General features: G+C 36.2%; 1 protein-coding gene across 18 annotated transcripts in view; it reads right to left on the bottom strand.

Moving 5' to 3' along the window:
* Positions 1–1483: 1483 nt before the first annotated feature.
* The window catches only part of PHF20L1 (PHD finger protein 20 like 1), a 55033-nt gene continuing 33416 nt past the window's right edge, over positions 1484–23100 (bottom strand). For 11 of the 18 annotated variants that reach the window (XM_068933344.1, XM_068933347.1, XM_068933349.1 and 8 more), the window contains 10 exons: positions 19718–19936; positions 19462–19518; positions 18053–18157; positions 14287–14451; positions 13727–13908; positions 11626–11725; positions 9306–9501; positions 8506–8875; positions 4947–5112; positions 1484–3689 (listed from right to left, as the gene is read on the bottom strand). In XM_068933344.1, the coding sequence (XP_068789445.1) occupies positions 3547–3689; positions 4947–5112; positions 8506–8875; positions 9306–9501; positions 11626–11725; positions 13727–13908; positions 14287–14451; positions 18053–18157; positions 19462–19518; positions 19718–19936 (1703 nt within the window). In that variant the 3' untranslated portion in view covers positions 1484–3546. The remainder of the gene's footprint in view (positions 3690–4946; positions 5113–8505; positions 8876–9305; positions 9502–11625; positions 11726–13726; positions 13909–14286; positions 14452–18052; positions 18158–19461; positions 19519–19717; positions 19937–23100) is intronic. The other 7 variants (XM_068933356.1, XM_068933357.1, XM_068933360.1 and 4 more) reach the window with 1 other exon arrangement.

The raw sequence follows: 23100 nt of genomic DNA, 5'->3' as shown, positions 1-23100 counted from the left end.
ACAGGACCAGGACCATGTTTCATTTATAACTGTAATACAGATGTCCTACAGCCATCGTTATGACCGAAAATGCAGAATTCCTGATGCAAACGCCTACATCATGATCACAGGGAGAAGGGTTTGAAATGAATCACTCCCAAACGCCTCCAGAGACCTGTGCAGACCCACCTCAGGAAAGAGTTGGGCATCGAAAGACTCCACAAGATTGCCACCTAGCCTTGTGAAAACACAACAGGGTTCTCTACAATGGCATTCCCTTTCTTCTTCATTACTGTTAAGAACTTGAATTAAGTTGAATGAAAGCTGTAAACTTAAAGGTTGCATGTCGCCTTTTTATATATATATATGTATCCAAAAAAAGTCATTACATCATCACACTTTTTTTTCTCCTCAGAGTCTGCCTCATGCATTGCGCAGCATGGGTAACAGCAATTCATCTCCAGATAAATGATGATGTAAATAAACTGTGTGCAGATCTGTGACTCATTTACCAAGGAAGCTGGAAGACACACGGAGGATGATGCCTATAGGAAAAAGATTCTCTTGATAAGGCCAACTAAAAGACATACTGGTATGAACCAGACTGCACAGGGTTTGACTGGTGCATGTGAAAAGCAATCAACCAAGTTATATACTGTACAGAACACTTACAAGTCAAGTGCCATAACAGTGCTAAGTGTTTAAAAAAAACAAAAAAACAAACAAAAAACACACACCCGTTAAGAGCATCCCAACATTTGAATACTTCAGCGACTGGGGCCAAAACTAACTTTCGCATGTCGCAGACTAACGTCACAATTTGAGAAAGCAAATTGAAAAGTTTGTGAAGCATTCAAGCAGTACGCAATGTATCGCAGAACTGTCCAATAGCAAAATGAGACTGTATTTCACATCAGATATGAATGCCTGCAAGAATTTTTATAATACTTGACTACATAAGAAGAGAAGATAAAAAAGAAATACTGAACAGATTACTTGCTTTGTAAGCACAGGCCATGCTGAATAAGGCAGGTTCCTCAAGGACAGAATTACATGGTCACGTAAGTTTGGAGACCGCCACATATACAAACAGAAAATAAATTAAAGCTGCAAGGGCAACTTTAATTTTGACCTTACTACAATTTCCTTTTCAGGATACTATTCTTACATCGCTGCTGTAAGAACGGAACCTCCTTCCTCCCACCTGAAATCCTTCAGTCCATCTCCACCTTCAGTCACATTTACAATTATATTACATCACGTCCATGCACACGCATTGCATAATAATGCTATAGTGTATGCGGTATAAACTATGTACATACACTCCACTTTGTTTCAAAGTAATTCATCTGTGCTTACGCTTCTCTTATACAGTACACACAGTACCACATTCAAGGATATGCAGCAAGTGAATTATATATAAAAAAAGTCTCATATCAAAAAAGCAAGTAGGTCACTCAACTACTCGTATTGTTTTAAGCAGTTATTTAAGCATCCAACTATATAACGCATCAAGGTATTTTATTTAACAACAAATACTATTAAAATGCCAACAATTCCTCAGCTGTTGTATTCTTTCTGTATTACGAAGTTGCCAACCATGATTCCATAATGAACTTCCATGTTATACTTATCATACAGAGTTGTAGTTATCTCCTGTAAGACTGATGCAGCAAGACTTTTCAAATAGCAATTGCTCTGTAACAGGGGTTTACATTTTGCTTTAGACATCAAGAGTGATAACTTACTTCGGACATGACAGACAGATGGGAAACAGCAGAGTAGGTCTATTTTAGCAATGAGCAAGCCATGCTACTTTCTTTCTCAATAATGGTTTTATCATGAAAGTTCAACACACTGGTTGCAAAATCTTTCCTAGATAACTCATCTTTGGCACGTTTTTCAATTTTACAGATTCTCAAAAGGCATTCCAGAATTTATGATTTTTTGATGGTCTGTACATTATCAATTTTTTTCTTTGTATGTAGATCAGGAAGAAAAGTGGAAAATGTAAAGTATGCAGAATACTTTTAATAAACAGTTTTACATACAGTACCTTACATATAGAACAGTGTGTTTGCAAATTTAAATAATTTTTGAATGTACAGTGGCTTGTACTCTTATCAAAAGGTAAATTCAAGTTTACTGTCTATCGGTTCTAAAATGCATTTATACAGATAACTAGAACTGATAAACAGATGCGAGGCATAAAATGTTCAAGTATCTTAACGTCATCTGTTAAATAGCCTCCTTTTAACAGTCATATTTTACAAATTTCAAAAGCTGTACATACATTATTTTCAATTTTAGAAACTGCTTGTTAAAAGGTAACATTTCATGTTAACCACCAGTTCTTATAGTTTATTGTAATAAAACTAGACATGTGTAGATATAAATGTATATGGTATGCATATATGTACATGTGTATCTATACACATATACATACATACACATAGAAGTACGTATGTATCACTGGGTACAGCGGCAACTTATAAGCACAGGGAAAGTCCTGGGCTCAAAATCCAGCAAGATCTAACAGAGCAACTAGGCTGCCTTTGGTTTCATGATGTTTCATTCACTGAAGTGGACAGTTTTTATAAAAACATCTTTGATAATGTATCCTGTGATATTTATTCTAGTGGTTTAGTCATTCACAGTCACAGACATTTTTGCTGCTCTTGTCATTCCTCATCCCAGCTGAGGCTGATAAAGTTTCAGAGGGCTAACATGAAAACAGAGCTACTCAGGACAAAATTGTAATCTGAATCCTGAATACTGCAATAGAACATAAAAAAATATAAACTAGATACAATTTTGGATGGATTGCTGGCACCAAGTAGGACTTTGGAAAAAACCTTCATGTAAGTCATACTCAAAACTCTCATCCCAGTGGTTTTTAACATTATTTGGCACATCGGACAACTATTTGCCACTTATGTTTTAAAGGAGCCTAAGGGTGCTGTAATGAGGATTTCTATTTAAAAAAATACTTTAAAAAAGGAGACCATGGCAAGTCATTTCTTTCAAAACCAAAGCTAATATGTTCATTTTCCCAAACATTCATGAGAGAAGAAAATAACAATCTATGAACTTTTCTTGTAGAGAGGATACAGAGCTCTCTGTGTCTATCTTTCACTAGCAAGATAAAAGGAATTTATTAAAAATGCATTTCCCAAGGATTGTTTTTAGTCATTTGACTTCTGTGAATTTGGAACTTTCTGCCAAAGGTTTCAAAACGGTAGCAGTGTTCTTTGCAGAATTTTTGTTTGTTCAGCTTTCTTATATGAGGCAAATGCCTTGCTTATCATGTTAAGATTACATTAACATTTCTCAGTGTGTAATATATTACACTTTGAAGCTTGGACATTGAATATTCAGATTTTCAGCATAACAAATTCCTTAGTCTAGATCTCCTCTCCTCTCTCTAAAGCTTCAGGCTATTACTGTAATCAGCACAGAACCAGATAAACGCTCAGCTTTTTGCCGTCTTCCTCCTGTCAGTCTTGCGGCTAATAAGAAAAGTCACTGTGTAGAAAGCCTATTTTTATTTCTTTATTCTTCCTTTTGTCATACAGAGCAAAGCGTTGCTATTTGTTGTACTTTCCCCATGTCAATTAGGAGCTGTTTGATACGTCGCTTGAGCTGAGGCAACCTTGCAAGAGGATCTGGTGGCTCCAATTCTCCAGTGAAATCAAGCCAGCTTTCTAGAACTTCAGAAAGAAAAGGAAGAAATTAATTAGAATACGCCTTGGAGCAACATGATTTTCCTAACTACTGAACTTCTTTCTTTCATATTCTGTCTTTACTAAGAAGGAGAAATATCCTGAGGGTGTGATCTTTATCTAACATAAGAAATATTTATTAGGGAAGTGTCAGCTAATTCAGTGTTTCACTCGTACAGTCCAAATACCTCGTCTGATCGGACTGCTAACATAAAGAGGTACTTGGGGCAAATTATAGCCTTGGCTGACAATTCGCTGTCTATACACACAAAAGAACGCTTAGTTCAAGCTCTTACTATGACGGTCCCGTAACAGAGAAACTAACCCTTAAAAGCAAGGATCAGTGAAGTCCTAGGCTCACTTCTGTCACTTTAACAGATTGGTACAGGACCAGATCACTGAACAGTTTTCCAGTCTTCAAAGTGTTTTTTGAATGAATTTGTATGCTTCTAAAGAGAGTAAGGTAGAAAGCTCAACCCTGTTATTCTAGAAATACTGCCTAGTACAAGCAGGAATATTGAAGGTAAAACTGCAACCAGGAATACAATGACTTTAGTTGTCAAAGTGTAATTAATGACTGCACTACACCCAAGCTTTCTGCATTTCTAAGCAAGTTTTAACAAATGAATAAATTCATGTCCTGTAACATTTACAACTGCAGCAAAATCCCATGTAAATTTTCTCATTTCATCTTCTTCGTAAGAAATCTGATCTTTCTTCTTGAAACCAGTTATTTACTGATACACAGCAAACTAAAGATAAAGGCAGGATGAACATATCTTTCCTCTTACATACTCTCAAGTACTAGATAAACTAGGCCAAAATATCCTCCCCAGAAGAGCTGCAGAAAAACCTCAACTTCATGGTCCATCCCTAAAAAAAAAAAAATTAAAAAAAGCTACACCTATGCCTTCTGAAGTCTCTCTGTTATTACTTGATTCAAGCTAACTGTTCAGGGGTCTTGAGCACTTACCTACTTTATTGTGCATTCAACACGTTTGGAAAGCGTGTGTGTGCGTGTGTGTGTGCGTGGTGAGGGGCAGGGGTGATGGTGGCATAAGCTCTGGTTACAATTTTGGGTACCCAAATTTGAATATGATTTTTGAAAAAAAAAAAAAAAAAAAAAATCTATCCTCAGCATCTCAGATCACCCTCAACACAGTGGCTATGCAAAATGCTGTCATAGGTGTGTTAACACTAAGAGCGTTACTAAGAAACTTATGTATTATCTGGCAATGTAGTTACCATCAACTTCCTTTTCAATCAGGTCCATTCTGCTGGTGACTTCATTCTGTACATTCTCTATATGGGTAAGGAGATTTAGCTGCCATTGAAGATGCGTGTCCACTTGCTCTTCTGAGCCTTTTTTTTCATTACAAACAAACACAGTGTTCCCTTCAGCAGAATTCCTCTTCATAGGTGCAACAGAAAGAAAAAAGTTGCCATTTAAGAGTGTTTACTTTTGTATTTCTGGTGTTGATTTCAATACTTGAGTCACAAGAGAAATGATACCTTTTTAGAATTGTACTTCTGCCTGCTTCACAAAAAGCATATTCAAAAGGCATGTACCATGATATATCAATAGACTAAACCAAACAAAATGCAAATTCCATACAAATGAGCATGTGCAGCACTGGGGAAGTGGAACAGGACTGGGGGGAGCTGAAGTTAACCAGCTCAAGCACGCTATATAACGCAGTAGAACAGACTGCATTTCTGTGCCCTGTTTATACAAATTATGACTCAGTTCATGAAGTGCTGAACTGCATCAGTGAACGAGCAAATATGTGCAAAACCCTATTATTAAAGTTTTAGCCGTGAAATGAAGGAGAACTGCCTAAAACATAGTAATATCCAAGATGTGAAAAGTCTACTTATTTTGCACAAATAAACTGGCCATATGTTAATAAAGACAAGAGACTTCTCTTCCTATCATTGCTGTGATTCCATGCAACTTCCCACCATTAGTCTGGGCCAGAGTTAAACATGTTTGGAGACTGTTACACGGCCAGTAACGTACAAAATTATACATATATCAAGTAAATATAGTATGTTAGACAGCGATTGCCTTCTCTGATATATACTTAGTATCTCCATAACGTTTTCACCTTTCTGTATTTCCGGTATTTAGGCAACAACCAAAGGAAGTGTACCTTATCTGACAAATCAGTCAAAACGCTCAGTATCTACATAAACTACGAGGATTGGCAGTTTCAGTTTGGTAGCCCCTATGACTTCATATCTGATGAAGCCACTTTCACAACTGATTATTCTATTTTAGGAACCGAATTCACAGAAAATGCTGGAGTACCTGTGCTTACACCGTATCAGCTCATGGTAAATGCCAGAGCAAGGCAAGAATTGTATCATACTAACACACCACTCAGAACAAGCGCTCCACTAAATCTTTTTCCACATATATTAAAAACCAGACTTAGTGCCCTCTAAAAGTATTCATTCCCTCATCCAGAGGGGGAGGAAGCAGAAGAGAGAGGGGCAGGAGATTGGGGAATAAAAGATTTTTAGTTACTTTTTTAACTAGAAAAATTCAAAACAACTCTGTTTGCTTTTAAGACTTAAAAGGAATTAAAAAAAAAAAAAAAAATTGACCCTGGACAGCCCCATTGGCAGTTCCACCAGTCCTGGAGAACGTATGCTGTTAATATCCAGAACATTCACTAAACAGTCGAAGGATACTCCTTAGTTACTCGAGACAGCTATTAAAAGCCATAAAAATCTCTAACCTCTTAATGCCTACCACTAAAATCTTCTGTCTCTCAATCTTTAAGTACTCTGACAACTGTCCCAACAGATCCCTCCCTGATTTAAAACAGGGCACAGAGCTCTTTCGATTTATGGTTTAGTCTCCCAAAGAAACAGTAATTCTGTTTCACTGCCCCTATTTTTAATAAGCCTACAACTAAAATCTTTTTATCTCTCAAGATACCATGTTTGTCTCTTCAGCGCTTTTTTATCTAAACTATTTCACTGATGTTCAGATAAGATATTGCCAACGTAAACATAAGAAATGCCTTATTTCTTACAGTTTTCGGGATCTCACATATACGTAAGAGGGAGAGCCATTTTCCCCTTGCTATATGGCGGGCTCAAATGCATAATCCTAAAAACAGGAGCATCTATTATACGAGCCTGTCGGATGCACATTACAGTTAACTGAGACATATCTACCAAGACCTACTCATGTCTTTCAGGCCTGTTAAATTCAGGGGCAAAGCTGAGACACGATTATAGTTGCTCAAACAATCTGCTCTAATAGGCAGACTTTTCTAAATATGCTAACTTTTTTTTGGTCTTCCTTTTAACGACTTCTGTATTTGTTTATCCAAATGGCTGGTCCTTGAAAAACAAGTAACTTGAAATTAGTTAATCTGAACACTCTTTGTAAGAGAAGAGGATTGCATAGAACCGTAAATTAGGAAAAGGTAAAACAACATGGAAAACCAAAACATTCAAGGTGCTGCAAACGAGAAAGGATAATGTAACAGCCTAATCAAAAGTTTGGCAAGGAGAGAGGAAGAAGCTTCACAGAGAAGCCAGTTCACTTTACAAATGCACTTCAATGTGAACTTCAGCATGGTTTTAAGACAGATACGAACTGGTCCATGCAGAAACCAAGGAGCGCTTTTCAATACATAGCACGTCAATAGAGAAAGCCTTATTCAAACACTAAGGCTGACTATGGACAACAGTAGCTGTCCCATAGGAAAAGGTACTCGGACACTCTCCCAACAGACCCCTTCCTGATTTAAAACAGAGCACCCAGCTCTTCAGATTTATGGTTCAGTCTCTCAGGGAAATATTAATTCTGTTTCACAGCCCCTATTTTTAATTTTAAATACACACTACTTACAATGACTATTTATGCTGCTGCCGGGAAGAAAATGTATTTCACATTGCTGCATGTTTCCTTACTACACAAACTGAGCATAAGCACACGATTCAGCCAACAAACAGTTATCTCTAACTGGAATGAGTCAACATTTTCCATTCAGGCTACATAGCTTACAGGCCACATTTAAAACTACATTTAAAAGAAAAAAGACATCTTACTCATTTCTTCCACACCAGAAACTGCACTTCGAAAGGGGGATGAGTTGGGCGATTTATTTTCACATAGTTGGTATTGCAGAAAACAGAAAGGTTTGTTTTACTTTGCTTTTGGTTTAGAAAGAACTCTTGACTGAGAGCAGACTAAAAGGTTTCAGCCCTCCTCCACAAACTAATGGATTCAAGCAGTGAACACAAAAGTGAGAGAGAATGATTTAAACGACTGGGTATAATCCTGACTAAAGACCCGTGAAACATATTTTATTAAAAGAAATATAGAACCTAAAGCATTTAAAGTTCCACACGAGTTGAAACCAGCCTAGCTGACCAGTGAGTCGTTACAAAAAAGAAACCAAAAAGAAAAAGCAACCCACACAAACAAACTTGTCCCATTTTCCTCTCTTCCAAAAAAAATACTTAGGCGTTGTTTCAAGACCCTCATTTTAAGCATGGGGTTTTGATTCCCCCTTCCCCCCAAATACTGGACAGGAACAAGTACAAACAGTTTTAGCATAGGCAAAATTCTAACGATACTTTGCAATTCATTCACCAACTCAAACTCGAAACCGTTTCGCTGTGCTGCAAGTTTCTTCCTAGTTACATCTACCGCCATATTTAAAAGGAAACACCAGCTTTTAACAATGAACATTTCTAAAATACTTTTAGGTACTTGGTTTTTATCGTAATGAACGTATTTTTTAATTAAGAAACTTCAGAGATGAAGAATAATACTTACTTGATCATGCATGCCATCATCTTTAAAAGAATATTGTAAACAGTTTTTATTCTCTGAAAGAAATTCCTGATCTTCCTCAAAACTACTTGTATCTTCATCATCTGAGCTCATTGGGTCAGTGAGTGCTTTGCAGTCTTGAATAAAACTCTGCGGTTTTTGGTAACTGTGCTCACTTGTGATATACGTTTCTTCCATCTTTTGGGGTAAGCTGGGCGGCTGTTTATGATTTTGACTGTGGCACGTCCTTCCAATTGAATGAACAAGGTCTGGCAAAGTCACTATTTTTTTCTCTACCCCAAGAGTTATTTGTTCTTGTTCTTTCCGCATCCCTGAGTAAGCCCAGAGATGAAGGTCTGGGTGATGCTTATTTCTGGGGGGGGGAGGAAAAAAAAAAAAAAAGGGTGGGGGGGTGAGGGGGGAGACAGGAGCCAAGTTATTAGAGAAGCGTACCACTTAGAGCACTGAAACATTAACTATCCACTTCTGCTATTGATAAGCACAATTATCAAGCATATAAGTTAACGTTCTTAGGCCACTTTTCAATTTAGTATAAATACAGAATGACCCTTTAATATAAGGGTCATTATATAACAAAAATCACCAACAAACCAAAAATACCAGATCTATTCAGGCGCTGAAATCCTAACTCCCACTGAGCTGGAACTACTCCACATCTTGCACGTAAAGTGTTTAGGATATTACATAAGCAAGAACATTAACAAGGGAGAATAAAACATACGGAATAATGGTATTACTAGGTCTCCGCTACCTAAATATATACGGAATAGACTAATACCTACTTTAATATCCCAATCTTCAACTGCAGTCCATGCAATATTTCAGTTACACCATATACATCTGCCAGTAGATGATGCGTTGACACAATCTTTTTGGCATTAAGATGAGAATAGTTTTCTTTCAAAAATGATAATCCACACATGTGTCCATTGTTTAGCCAGTCTTTATCATAAAGATATTTGGCACTCCATCTCTGACCTGAGGTAAGCAATAAACAGACTGAGGGTCACCTAAAACCACAGTGAAATTTTACCTAAAGATAGCGTGCTAGAATTATATGCTGTGCTCTCCTAAACGTCTCCTAACATTCACGAGAAGAGGATTCCAGATCTTGCTATTAATATGTTAAAATTTAATTTTCATGGTTTTAAAAGAAACTCTTTTCACTTATTATGAACATAGCAGTAAACCTGAAGTCTCATGAACCTTCTAAACGGCATTTGAAATGAACAATCAATTCAATTCTGCAATCAAAGCACTAGATAGTATGAATCTAACTGCAAGAGAGAATTTAAATTGGCATTTTTAGAGACATTTTTTTGTTTAACTGTTGCAGCTTACTTAAGAAATAACTAAGCATGAGTTAGAGACTATTAGAGACTGAATTTTACATGGATGCATCAAAAATATTTGGTTTCTTTTGAAAAAGCAGTAAATATTTGGCTTCAATACTGAAGTCAATATCTATTTACTAGAAGGCCTTCATGAAGGGTAAACATCTCAAGATTATCCTACAGCAGAGTTCTTACATTCTCCTTTGAGGTATCTTACATCCGACATTTACGGAATATTTAAGTGCGTGGTAAGACCCTTAGGTCTACATTGCTGCGGCAATGTCTACAGTCTTATCCAACAAGCATGAATGATATTTAGATAATGCATTTACAGTAATTTAACACTTATGAAAGAAAGAAAAGAAGCAACTTATAATGCTGATTGTGCTAATATTATGGTTTACAGTGAGGAACCCAGACAAACAGACCACCTAAGACTGCAGTATCTAACACTCAATTTTATATCAGACTATCATCATATACAGAACAAAGAATGGGTTGATGGAAGCCCTTCATACCTTTCAGGAGAATACCCTATCTCCTTTCTGCCCATTATCCCAATACACTTTAAAATACTGACATTGTGAATGACCTTTTTCTCCTGACACAGAAAGAAAAGAAGTAATGGTTAGGAAGGGAGAGAAGATAAAAATTAGGGGCACAGTCTCTGAATAGCAGGAGATAATGAAGTACCTAGCACAGTGCAGGAAAAGAACACAAAACAAATTAGTTGTTTTTAATAAGAAAAAGCTTGACTGCTCAAGGAGTACAACGCACGAGGAATTACCAAACGAGACTTTATACCATAAATCAAGCCTGATATGGGACAAATGGAAAATTCATCTGTTCTGCTCCTTCCTATATTTTCCTCTCAGAAATATTTACTGAAACCAGTGCTATTCTATACTTCTACAAACTAGCTTCAGATTTGACTTCTTAAATTCTGAAGAAAAGTAAATTTGGTGTCCTCTTGAAAAAGTCAGATTCTTGGAAAAAAGTCACCAGAAGACATGCATGTGCATTTGTATCACTTGTCAGAAGGAATATGAAAAACTTTCTTCCAAATTATATAGTTTTCCTCCAAATAATTGTTAAGAAAAGTGGTTTCAAGGACAGCTTTCTTTGTTTGTTTTAAATCAACCACCTCTTTATCAAATGTATTCAGCTTATAACTAAACAGACTTAATTCTAATTCTTACTACTTAAAACTTATCCTGACAATCTTAAGATGTGTTGTTTGCGCAATATTATTTTCCATAGTAAGCGCCGGATTTTTGCATAAACTTTACATATGCAATTCTGCCTTTAATTATATAATTCCAGACAAAAGTGAACATTATCAAATTATAACATGAAATGAGAATCACAGAATTTTGTATACTATACCAATGAGTCTTAAAAAAATTTAAATGAACAGATATGATTGCAAGTACATGCAGAACAGAGATTGCTGAGCAAGAACTTGTTCTGTCTAGAATGACTTTTCAGAGTACAATGACATTAAAATCCCTATAGGTTTAGGGGAATTAAGCTTGAACAAGTAAACTCAGGGTAATTAAAATTCTGAAGTAAGATTTAGCACATTTGAACTAGATGTACCAACCAGAAAAGTAAGCTCTGCTCAGAGCCAAATTTAGAAACATTTGCCCCAAAGTAGTGTAACATACAACACAAAGCAGATAAAGTTTTAACAAGTAGAAGTAATGCATAATATCTCCGCTTAAAATCCCCACACAGACAGCAGCAGATAAAGATGGTTTATTCATACCTGGTGGATCTCTGCAGATATAACAGATGTACTGCTCTGGAATGCTGTCCTCTAACAACCCCATGCATACACTGTGTTGCCAACACAAGCATTCTTCACACTGATACCAAAAAAAAAAACAAACAAAAAAAGCAAAAACTAAAACTAAGATAAGTAGATTTACAAATAAGAAGCTATATCTTGTATCATCAAAATGCAAGGAACAGCAGTTTAGCTTAAACAGCTGGTTTGAGTAAGATTATTTTATTGGGCAATTGGTGTTTGGGTAGGCAAAGACATAAAGCTAAGAAGTAGCTTAACTCTAGTTCTGAAAGTCACCTCAACCACAAGTTCCAGACTGGAGGAAAAAAAAAAACAGAGGATGAAGATGGATAATATTTAATAATATTTTATTATAACATTCAATATTTTAGCACCTATATATTTAGAAATGAAACATAACACAGAAGAATAATATTACAGTAAAGTAGAAAGATAATGTAATACATTACAGCATAACAGTGAAAAGTAGAAAACTCTTCAGTTTAATTATTTATATTTACAAAGCATCTCTCCAGTGCGCTAGAAAGATGTGTTTTTAATACCGCACCAATGGAAAATCTAAAAAGAAAAAGAAAATGAAGAGAAAATGAAAGAGTAGAAATAAGAGTATAGGAGAGCAAAATAGAAGTGGTAAGACATGAGGGTCTTGAAATAGTAAACTGGTTGATCTTGATGAGACAAGGAAGGAAGAGGAGGTAAGTGATCAACATTAGGCTGTCACTGGACTTTAGAAATGGGCAGGAAACTAGCACTAACGAGTACTCTTTTCCTTTCCATTCTTATCTCAGTGTTTGCCCACATTTTAAATACCTGTTTTTACCGAAAGTCTCTCCTCTTTGCTGATGTGCATTTTGAGCATCAATCTACCCAAAACACAGAAGCCACCTCTCCTCTTGTCATACCACTACAGCTACAATTTTCTCTCCTCTCTACAACGATTTCTACATCAGTCCATTTTTCCATATTATTACCATTGCTGGCACTCCTGCTTAATTCTTCCAATACACCACTGCATTCCAGTAATGCTTTCCCAGAGTCAGTCGTTTTATCCTTCTTTTTCAGGTCTTTCTGTCATTTCCAAAAGACTTTTCCAGGCTATTAACCCATGACAGCCATTCTTGCCTCATTCAGTTCTCAGTTAAAAAGGCTTCATATTTTCAACAGAACCTGTACTACATCAATAGTTAAATACAAACCTGTTCTTTGAGTGCAGAAAAGCACATGACATTCCTGATCTTTTTAAAGTCAGCGACAGCTCAGTTCTTCCTCACTGTTGAGAGCATCCAATCTAAGTTCTACATTATGAATTCTTAGAGACAGGGACTTTACGTTATTCACTATGAGACAGGAATTACTCCCCTTAGTGTAGCATAAGCAGCAGTAGCTGCAACCTATCTACAGCTGAAAATGCTGTGCAGACACAAGTGGTGTTAAGTGGTGATAGTTCTCTCCCTTTTTCTATACCAAATTAAGACTTAAATTCTTAGCAGTTCCTAACACGAGCTAGTAAATTCCCGTTTGAGAACCATCACTCTAAAGACACGCATCAGATACTGACAATATTAATATTTGCATGGCAGAGACCTACATCAAGCTTCACTAAGCTAGAGATGATCATCTTGGATGCAGCCGAAGTGAACTTATAGTGAGCAGAATAGTCTCTGCAACTGGCACTGCAAAACACAAGGACCATATCTATTACAGCAGAAGTGCTGGTAGTCTCAGCATCATCTATGGATATAAATACTTTGTGCATAGAAAAGCATATTATTTTTCCAACTTTACCAGCCAGCTATATCGAGAAAAAGTTACCTTTCCTTATAAGCCTGTTTCGCGCATTGAATTGTTAGAGGAAATGTATTAACTGCACCCTAGAGAAACAGTTCTGCATACACAGGATGGAGTCACACCAAGTGCAGAATAAAGGAATATGTTGTTATTATTGTTCACCCTGTATTTACAGCTCTCTACAGAACTCCAGGCTCCAACATTATCAAAACGGCACCCTTCACAATCACAAAATTCACACAGAAAATATAAGGGAACAAGAAATCTTTACCTGAATCATAAAGCCATTTTCTTCATCCAGTTCACAGATGCATCTTACAATTTCATTGAGAGCATCATCTTCATCCTGAGACTCTTCAAAATTAGTTGAATCAAAATCCTGATTGTATTCATCACCACTAAGTAACAAACTCTCTGTGGAAGAATCATCCAAGAACTCCACATCTGAAAGGTCTAGTAAAAACAAATCCATGTGACATTGTGTGTGTGTAAAGAGGTGCAATACCTTACAGAAATACAGAATTTTTGGCAGTGAAAAATGTTAAATTGCACATAGCCAAATCACTCAAAAACGCACTGCTAGTAGGTTAGGTTGCTTGATGAACTCTGCTAAAAGCCTTTAATACAATGTGATCACCTCAAAAGCAGAGGTAGCAACAATTAATCAAAGCAAATACAATGCAGAACAGCTTGAAGAGCGTAAGCATTTTGATTTAAACAGATGAAACAAATCAGCTGCAACCCCAAACACAAACCCAATTTTTTCCTTTAAGATTCTCACTCTTAAGGAATTAAACCTCCAAACTGAAAGTTTCAGTTCAGTTAACCTACTTTCTCCACTAAGGTCAACAGATAAGATAGCTCTTGGATACTGGTACGATGTATTCTTCTCTGAGAACATGCTGCGCAAAGTCAGGGAGCTCCCCGAGGACCGTGTTAACGGAGAGGAGCATCTGTCCAAGAATTCAACAGAACTGTCTTCATAATCCGAATAATCTGAAAAACAAACACCAAAAGATTATCTGCCATTAAAGTAGTTAACAGAAAATTGTCACAAAAACAAGAAATAACAAACGTGGACGAAAACCACATTATGCTGAAAAGTAAAGAATATCAACATTTAGGTATTAGGATGATGAAACTGTGCAAGTATGAAGTGGTAGAAGTGCTTCATAAGTTCTTGTAAAATTCTTTATTTAACGTTTTATCACTGTGTGAGAAAAGATGATCTCATAAACTCATTGTTGCAATTCATCCCGCGTCACTTACCATCTTTAGATATGCTCTTGTTCCTCAGGTCTACTTGTAGCAGAATGCTACAAACGCTACCCTTACCTGCAGACTCTGCTAGTTGAAACGCTCCCAAGAAAAAAGGTTGCAAGTATGTTCTTATCATAGCGACTGGAGAGTGTTCCAGGCAAGCCCAGCAGTAATTAGATTAGCTATTCATTTACGCCTCTTATAAAGTTTCACTTTGGAATTCAACGACTAATCAGGTTTCTGTGAATTTTCATTCTGTGAAAGCATTCCTGCTACCACATGCATCTACAGCTCTTACAATGGGTTCCACAACATGCTTCTCTCCTAAGTTCCTTCCATAAAGTCATTGTCAACATTTACTTTTTCTTTCTGTCAAGAAAAGAATCAATCTACTGCACGATTTCTAAGCAAACTAGCTGTAGAGAAGTCAGAATCAGAGATGATAAACTGCAATGTTCTAAAACACTAATTGTGTCCACTACTTTGTGTTGTACCGTTATCAAACTCAATGAATTAGACTAGTATTAACAACAGAAGATACCTAACCTTCTACTTTATAAGAGTTTGATATGAACAGTCAGTCATGCATATACTCACAGCACTGAGGGATAAGGTGGTGGGTTTTTTTTTTTTTTTAAGCCTTACACAAAATTCACTGTAGCACACAATGTTGCCTCTCCCTCTTCTTCCCCAAGACGCCTCAATTTATGATTCAAATGGGACAGAGTACGTCTCACTCTTTCATTTCTGCAGTGCCCTGATAGCAGAATGAGCTATCCTAGGGAAAGAGAAGACTGCTTCTTTTGATAGACCATATTTCAGTAAACTTTTTCAGGGTCTGACACTGGAGCAAGGATCTGCCAAAGAATTTTTCTTTTTCCTTGGTTAAGGGTTCAGACGGACAGCCTCTGGATTGCTAGAAAAGGACTTCTAAGAGATGAATCTGGATAGAATTAAAATGCTCAAGTTTTTTTTTTCTCCACCAACACTCATTTCTGCATCTGGACTTAAGGCCTCTCTTTATTGGAGTATTATGAGGTATACAGTTCTCTCCTAATTTCTCCTAATAATTACAAGCATTGCATCTAACTCCTCCCAAAGGTTTTAAACTGTGCACCACGTCAGTCTTTCCTGTTGATTCAACTATATTCCAATATTTAATAAATACTGAAGATTTTGCATCTTCAGAGATGCAAGAGAACTTTTCTATTTACCTTTCTTAGGAAATATGTGAAATGGAAGGTTCATGGCAATACTGTGCAATAGTTGTTCCAATTACAGAAAATATATTTGTAGGTTTTAGACACATTTCAAATACATAGCTTAACTTGGTACCTACTAAATAGTTTTATTCCAAAGATTTTTTCTCAAATGATTCAATCATTACTTTACTTATTTTTATGCAAGCATTCTTCAAACTTTTGCACCAACAGTCAGTCTGTCATATGTTCAGAGTATAGAGGAACGCACAAATTATTTTTCTTACACTTATAAAACTGTATTGAGATTGTGCTTCTGAGGATATTGCTGTACACAAAGTGATGACACATTGCTTTTGAGTATCTTCCTAACATGACAGGGAAGCATTATTACTTCTGCGGGGAGTAACGAATCAATCTGCCATGAAGTAGTCAGAACTACTTAGGTTTCGCGGTTGTGACTGTGGGTTTCTTTGTTTAAAAAAAAAAAAATACAACAAAATAAAATAAAGACTTCTGGATATCTAACAGCATCCTCTTGCAAATGCCTTCCCAATATAAGCAAAAAACTCCCAATAATTTTCAGGTAACAGTCTCTAATAAAGTTTATAGTTTAAAATTTACAGTACCCCAATATACAGACAGTGAAGTATGTGAAACCTAACACTGTTCATGCTCAAGTACTGCATTATTTGGAAGCTTTTTCATGTTATAGCAAAAGTTTTTGGCAGACAAATGCTTAATCACCCTAGAGATCCACAAGGTATCTTTAAAAATCTGTGGTCAGAATGTCTACATATGCATAGGATTTTTCTACATGCTTACGAAGAATATTTTATAGAAGAAAAATCCATATTTGATAGGTTTTTAATTTCTACCTTCCCACATTTTAAGAAATTTTAGTCAGAGGTACTATCACTGATATCTAGTGAAGTACACGCTCAAGGTACATGAAAGCAAAACCAATCTAATAGACAGTCCTTAGTATAGCTATGTTCTCATTTTTTTTATTTTTGACTATGTAAAGATATCCTACAAAAATAACAGCAGTAAGATAAAAATAAGTAGTATTATTTTACCTCCTGAAACAGTTCTTGAGGTAAGCAGGTATAACACGCAAAAGCTCAGTCTTTGGCAAAGCTAGAGAAAAGCTAGAGATTGAGTTTGCATTTGCCCATGCTGTTATTTGTATTACCATAATGCTACAGCCAAAATTGCACTGGAATGCAAAAAAAAAAGTAAACCTTGACACAAGCAATTTGTCACTTAAGTTTATAGAAGATCATAAGACCCAAGGAGGGAGAAAAAGGGGAAGAAATAAAGTGAAATGGTAAGACTGAACTGTCCAGCAGGATAATTATTTCTCTAAGTTGATTTTTAAAAAAATATCGGGAGGCTTTCTATGAAAAACTTGACAAGGAGACTTACAGTAAGGGTGTGGCTAAAAATCACTCTCTGGTATTACTCAACTAAGGAAAAAAGCAAGAATTGGTTGGAAAGTTTTAAAGAGCACACAAGTACGGTGAAACAGGCTACCTAGAGCCTTATATCTGAAATATAAGTTGTTTTTGTTCTAAAAAGGAGGGGAAATAAAAGAGAAAGGAAAAGGATGAGTGATATGGTCAAAGTATCAGCATACGGAAAAGAGCTGAAAACAAACAGCACCAACATTTGTCAAGACAACAGACAAGGCTGTTTCAACAGAAATACAGACCTCAGCAGTTAAGCATGAACTGTTAAGGAGAGGCTGCATTTTACACTGTAGACCTCAGATTTAGCAACAGACTAGGCGTGAGAATAATTTTAAATTGCAAACCAAACTATGGGTATATAGAATGGGTACACAGAAGTTCAAATGAAAAATCTGTAGAGAGGAAAAGAGCACACGTGTACATCTTGCAAAGGAAGACAAATAATCAAAATGCCTATGAAAACTATAATTTAGAGGCAAGTTATAAACACAGAAATGAGATCACACAAAGTATTCTTTCAACAATAAGACCAAAAATGTATTCTTTGCAGTTTCTGAAGTTTTAGATTTATATTGCTTAGAAACAAGTTTTAATACTTAGCTATGAATGCCAAAAACAAGATCCACCAGTTCCTCTCATTTTCAAAAAAATACATACTAAACTTACCATGCTGCTTAGATTTCTTCTTTTTCTTCTTCTTCTTTTTCTGTTTTGATTTATGATCTTTCTCCTTTTTATCTTTTTTCTCCTTTTCCTTTTCTTTCTTTTTACCTGAAATAACAAAAATAAATATTTTTACCAGCAGTGACAAGGAAATGCACGCTATTCTGGTGACCTACTCAGATCAAGAGGCTTCAATTTGCTCGATATTTTAGGTGTTAGTCTCTTATTAATTGATGGTAGAATGGTACAGAGGAAACGCTCTCAATAACATTTTACAATGTTAAGTATTGCCAAATCAGATACCATAGGAGGAAAAAAAAAAAAAAATACAACAAAGCACACAAAGTGATAGATTTAAATAGCTTATAAACACATAACAAATGTTTGGGCAGGAGAAAAATCAAAGTTTTTAAAAAGGGCAAATTCCCAACCAGAAAGATAATGTCATCTGAAAAACACGCATTACACCTACAGAATGTGATTCAAAGGTGATTTCAGCAACAGACTCACAATACTGCTGATGCTGTCAGTTTTCTACTAAACAGCAACATCCTCACATAAAACTGATTCTGAACAAAATTTATTACATTTTTTGCACTGCTGGTCACCTATAAGCACTGCTGACATTCTCACGAGGATAGAATTATTTCAAGACAAAGTACCTAGCTACCCTGTTAATTCTTCCCAGATGAAATGTATCCCACAACATATCATTCTATAATCATTTTCTAAGCAATGAGCTGTGAGCTAAATAAAGATAAAATTGACTTGTGGTGTAAAATAATCCTTAAGTACTGACTTCAAGGAGATATTTCCTGCACAGAAATTAAGTCTTATTATCTACTTGGTAGGTATAGGAACAGAACTTTTCCCTCTTGGCAAAAAAAAAAAAAAAAAGAAAAAAAAAAGCTAATCCACATATAAATTCCTGTTCATCTATAACCAGAATTTTTACACAGGGAAGAACTAAACCCTTTTGAATTTAGATTTTTGTTCAAGAATTGCCAAAGGTTTTGTCAGTTACACTTGGTTATTTTCTTTTATTTTACCTGTCAGTACACAGAAATAAATACAATATCACTAATTCAACTAAAATCAGCTTTGGTTTGGGCTTCTTACCTAGAACAGATACTGCTATCTGCTCCTGTCACAGATACTACTTGGATTGTTCCAAATCCTTGTTATTTGCGTTTGCATTTTTTCTTATAAAATTTTTCTTTCACTACAAGCTTTTTGCACATATAAAATGTAAGAGCTAAAAAAAAAATTGCACCTGGGCCCTGGAAATATTTGTATACTTTTATATTAACACTTCAGGGACAGAAAGTAAAGCGTTAGATCTGTATACGCTACTACATTTCCAAACCTTTGTCTTTCCCCCTTCCCCCAAAATGTTCTTGCTCTGTACATACCGTATGTTGAGGAGCTTTTCTCTTCCAGTTTTCCTTTCCTTTCCAGTCTCACTGCACCTACAAATTGAAGAAGAACATATGACATTAGTGTAATGTCGGGCTGATGACCTGTTTTCTTGTAAATATCATTAGACTGCAAAAAGACCTATTGGTACATAACATTAAGAAATACACAAGCAGCACATTGATTTTTAATGTCACTGTACAGTTATTTTTATTTTCTAAAGCACTGGAAACAAAAAGCATTGTAGTTTACCAACTTCTGAATGCTTGTCCTTCTCAATCACGTTCTTTAATATTTTCTCCTTCAGACTTTCAAAACATTTCTCCTTTATGGGCACAGAGTACTGTATCTCTGTCCCTTCAGAGCTCACTGATGTGGAAGACCTCTTTTTTTTACTATTCCCTTTGGGTAACTTTAGACTATTGGTTAAAGGCATTTCCAGATGTAAGGCATGTACATGGGACGAGGGTGCTGAAAATAAGAAGACAAATTTACTAGGCATTCAGCAAGGATTGCAGAGAGTTCACTGGCTCGGTCAGATCACCGAAACGTCAAATATTGGTAATATTATCACAGTCAACATATAATTACTGCATACGAATGCCTAGATCTCATTCTTACATACAAGATGTTACATGCCAAAGAAGGAGTCTTCATCTATTTGGGAATTTGCATCCACTTTCTAAACAGGAACATTAATTTAAACATACTGCACTCTACCTTTAAGCCTTTTTGTTTCCTTTTCATTTCATTGCATTAGAAACCCACGTCAACAACAAGTATAAAAGTGCTCATAGTGCCAACATTATTTTAATTATTCTTCTATTATGCGAACAGCTGATACTATCAACATGATTTTAATTACTCTTCTATTATGTAAACAGAGACTCTTAGCTCTTGTACAACACTTTCGGTGTTCAGTATGAAATTTACACTTCAGCTTATTGCATTTTTATTGGTTTGATACACTTCCTATCACACTGTCTTTAACGTGTATATTCAATACACATGAATTACGTGCAAAATACTATGAAAATTTGTCAGAACTCAGTAACATATTCATACCGACAACCCTCATTGTGCACTAGTCAGTGAACCTTGGAATATATGGGTGGGTTTTCTTTAACCTCAGCACTTACTAGGAAAAAACAGCTGAACGAATTCTAAAACTAGTTTTTCATTGCCGATATTTATAATCAAACAGGATGATGGAATTTTCAAATAATCAAACTAGAACAAAAGCTATTTATAAAGAACTTTACCAATATTGCTCAAATTCCTTTGCAACTGCATTGGTCCATATAATGAGCTTTAAGCCTCATTTAACTGTTATCAGGCAAGCCATCTTTAGGGGCTCTCAACATATATAAACCCAACATATATACATATGTTTATTCATACATGTGCATATATATAAAGCATATATATAAGCCCAACAAAAAGATCAGCATCCAAAAAATCATTTGCTCATGAAACTGTTGGACCAAAGAAAAACATCCTGAAGGAAACCTGCTAATGGTCAAGACGTTAAATAAGACAAACTACAAAGCTGATTTGGAACAGCTCTGAGCTCCCTCTTTACAATGCTGAGTAACATAAAAATAAAAAACACTGAAATAAGCACTGTTAAGATAACTTGGTAAGTTCGAGAGTCTTAACAAGATTCTGGAGGAAGTAACAAGGATGTCCTGGGGATGGCTCCATGAAAAAGCTTTCCATGCTTGGAAAGACCAACCCCAGCTCTGTTACGATCAAACATACCCTCTAAACGAAACTTACTCTAGCTCCTAGGCAGCCTCCTCTAAGGAAAACAGTCAAAACGTCACAGAGTGAGAAAGCTGCATGGACAGCAAAAGCAATAGGAGGTAGGTTATCTACCACAGCATACAACATTTTTAAATGCCCGACGTTCACAGCTATAAGATGCAAGACATTACCAGGTACTATGCACTCGAGTCAGCAGCCAGAAGCAGCCGCTCACTCCGGGTGCTGGCTTTAACGCAAGATGCAAGCTGCCTCGCTACAGCTGAGGCTACCTGTGCCTTTTGGTAGCTTGAATGGGCCCCCTCACCTAAGATCATAACCCTTTCAGATTTGGTCTAACGTTAAAGGGCTCTTGCCCTTCTCTATATCCCAGTGAGGCAAGTCCCCGTAATATATTTATCATCAACACAAAACACCATCCACATTAATCCTTCTTTGGTTTCCTAATTAACTGCTAGTCGCTGCTACAGGACTGAAGCTGTTCTGCAGTTTGCAGAGCAACAATGATTTTTTTAGCGTTTCAAAGAAGAGAAAAAAAAGTGTGACACTTCTCCACATGACCATGTTATCAGGGTCTCATCCTGCTGAACCACTTCTAAGGGGAGCACAAGAGGAGCACTCAAATGCACATGAGATAATTTGGTTAGGTCACTGCTCTTAGGACGAAAAGCTCTGAGAACGCTTTATCCAAACAATCTCCAGAGAAAATTAGTCCTGATCTGTCTATTTAAAAAAGTATTTAAAACTTCACTATGCAAAAGAAATCCTGACCTCAGACATTCATATACGCTCTGCTATCACTAATCACAATGCAAACTTCAGTATCTCAATTTTTAAACACAAAGACGCCCGACTTGAATTAGTCAGTAACTAAATAACTGACAAAGGTTTGGGGAAATAGCTGTCCTAGGCAAAAGTCTGCTACAGTCACACAAATATCCATCTAAATGACATCGCTATCTAAATGCCATCTCTATAGTAACCAGAAAAGATAAATTACTATTATGCCTGCATAATCTGTTAAGTTATTCCTGGCACTTACTTATTACTAATTAATTATTAGTTAATATTATTAACATAAAGTATATAAAGTAATATAACAGAAATCATTATAGATTGAAAATCACAATTTCACTTTTACAAGTAGCTCCAAAACTAAAGTAGATAATCACAGTCTAGAGACTAGGTAACTAATACAATAAAGCAAATATAAATTTATAAAATATCTTTTATGAAGACATTACCATATTTCTTTTTTTAACTGGTATTTTTAATTGCCATTTATTCCTGCTCGCGAGTCTAGTATACCATCTCCACATAGTGCAGCACGGGAGGTCTGATACCAACGCTCAGCAGAAAGACAGACACTTACAAGATCAGACTTGAAAAAATTAATGATTGTGGCATTGCTGTAAGATCAATTTTATCACCTTATGATATCACAAAAAAACTAATTTCACATCAAAACCAAATGCAAATCACAGAAATTTCCCACCTGCTTTAAGGCACTTTTCTAATGCTGCTTCACTACGTGGGCTGGTAAGGTTAAAGCGACACGAGCCCCACTAGCGTGAACGCAGAACGCCGTGGTACGCACGCAGTAGCGCAAGAACTGCTTTTAGTAGCACAGCTTACTTCAGTTCAGCCAACTAAAGTAAGTTATATCTACCTGAAGTGCCTTACTTTGTTACATCGGATGCCACCCCGTGGCACCCTGATGTTTCACCTTTCCTAGTAACAAAAAATACCAACATCCATACTAACGTACCACTCTGAGCAGAACGCAACCAGGGTAAGTCTGCGTTCTGCCAGGAAAACAAAGTAGAGTAACTGTTTTTGGCGTTTTGAATTTTCAGTGCTTAGGATGGGGA

This window comes from Struthio camelus, chromosome 2, assembly GCF_040807025.1.
Source record: "Struthio camelus isolate bStrCam1 chromosome 2, bStrCam1.hap1, whole genome shotgun sequence".
Classification (NCBI taxonomy): domain Eukaryota; kingdom Metazoa; phylum Chordata; class Aves; order Struthioniformes; family Struthionidae; genus Struthio; species Struthio camelus.
The sequence above is the reverse complement of the archived record's forward strand: the minus strand, read 5'-3'. Positions and strand labels throughout refer to the sequence as shown.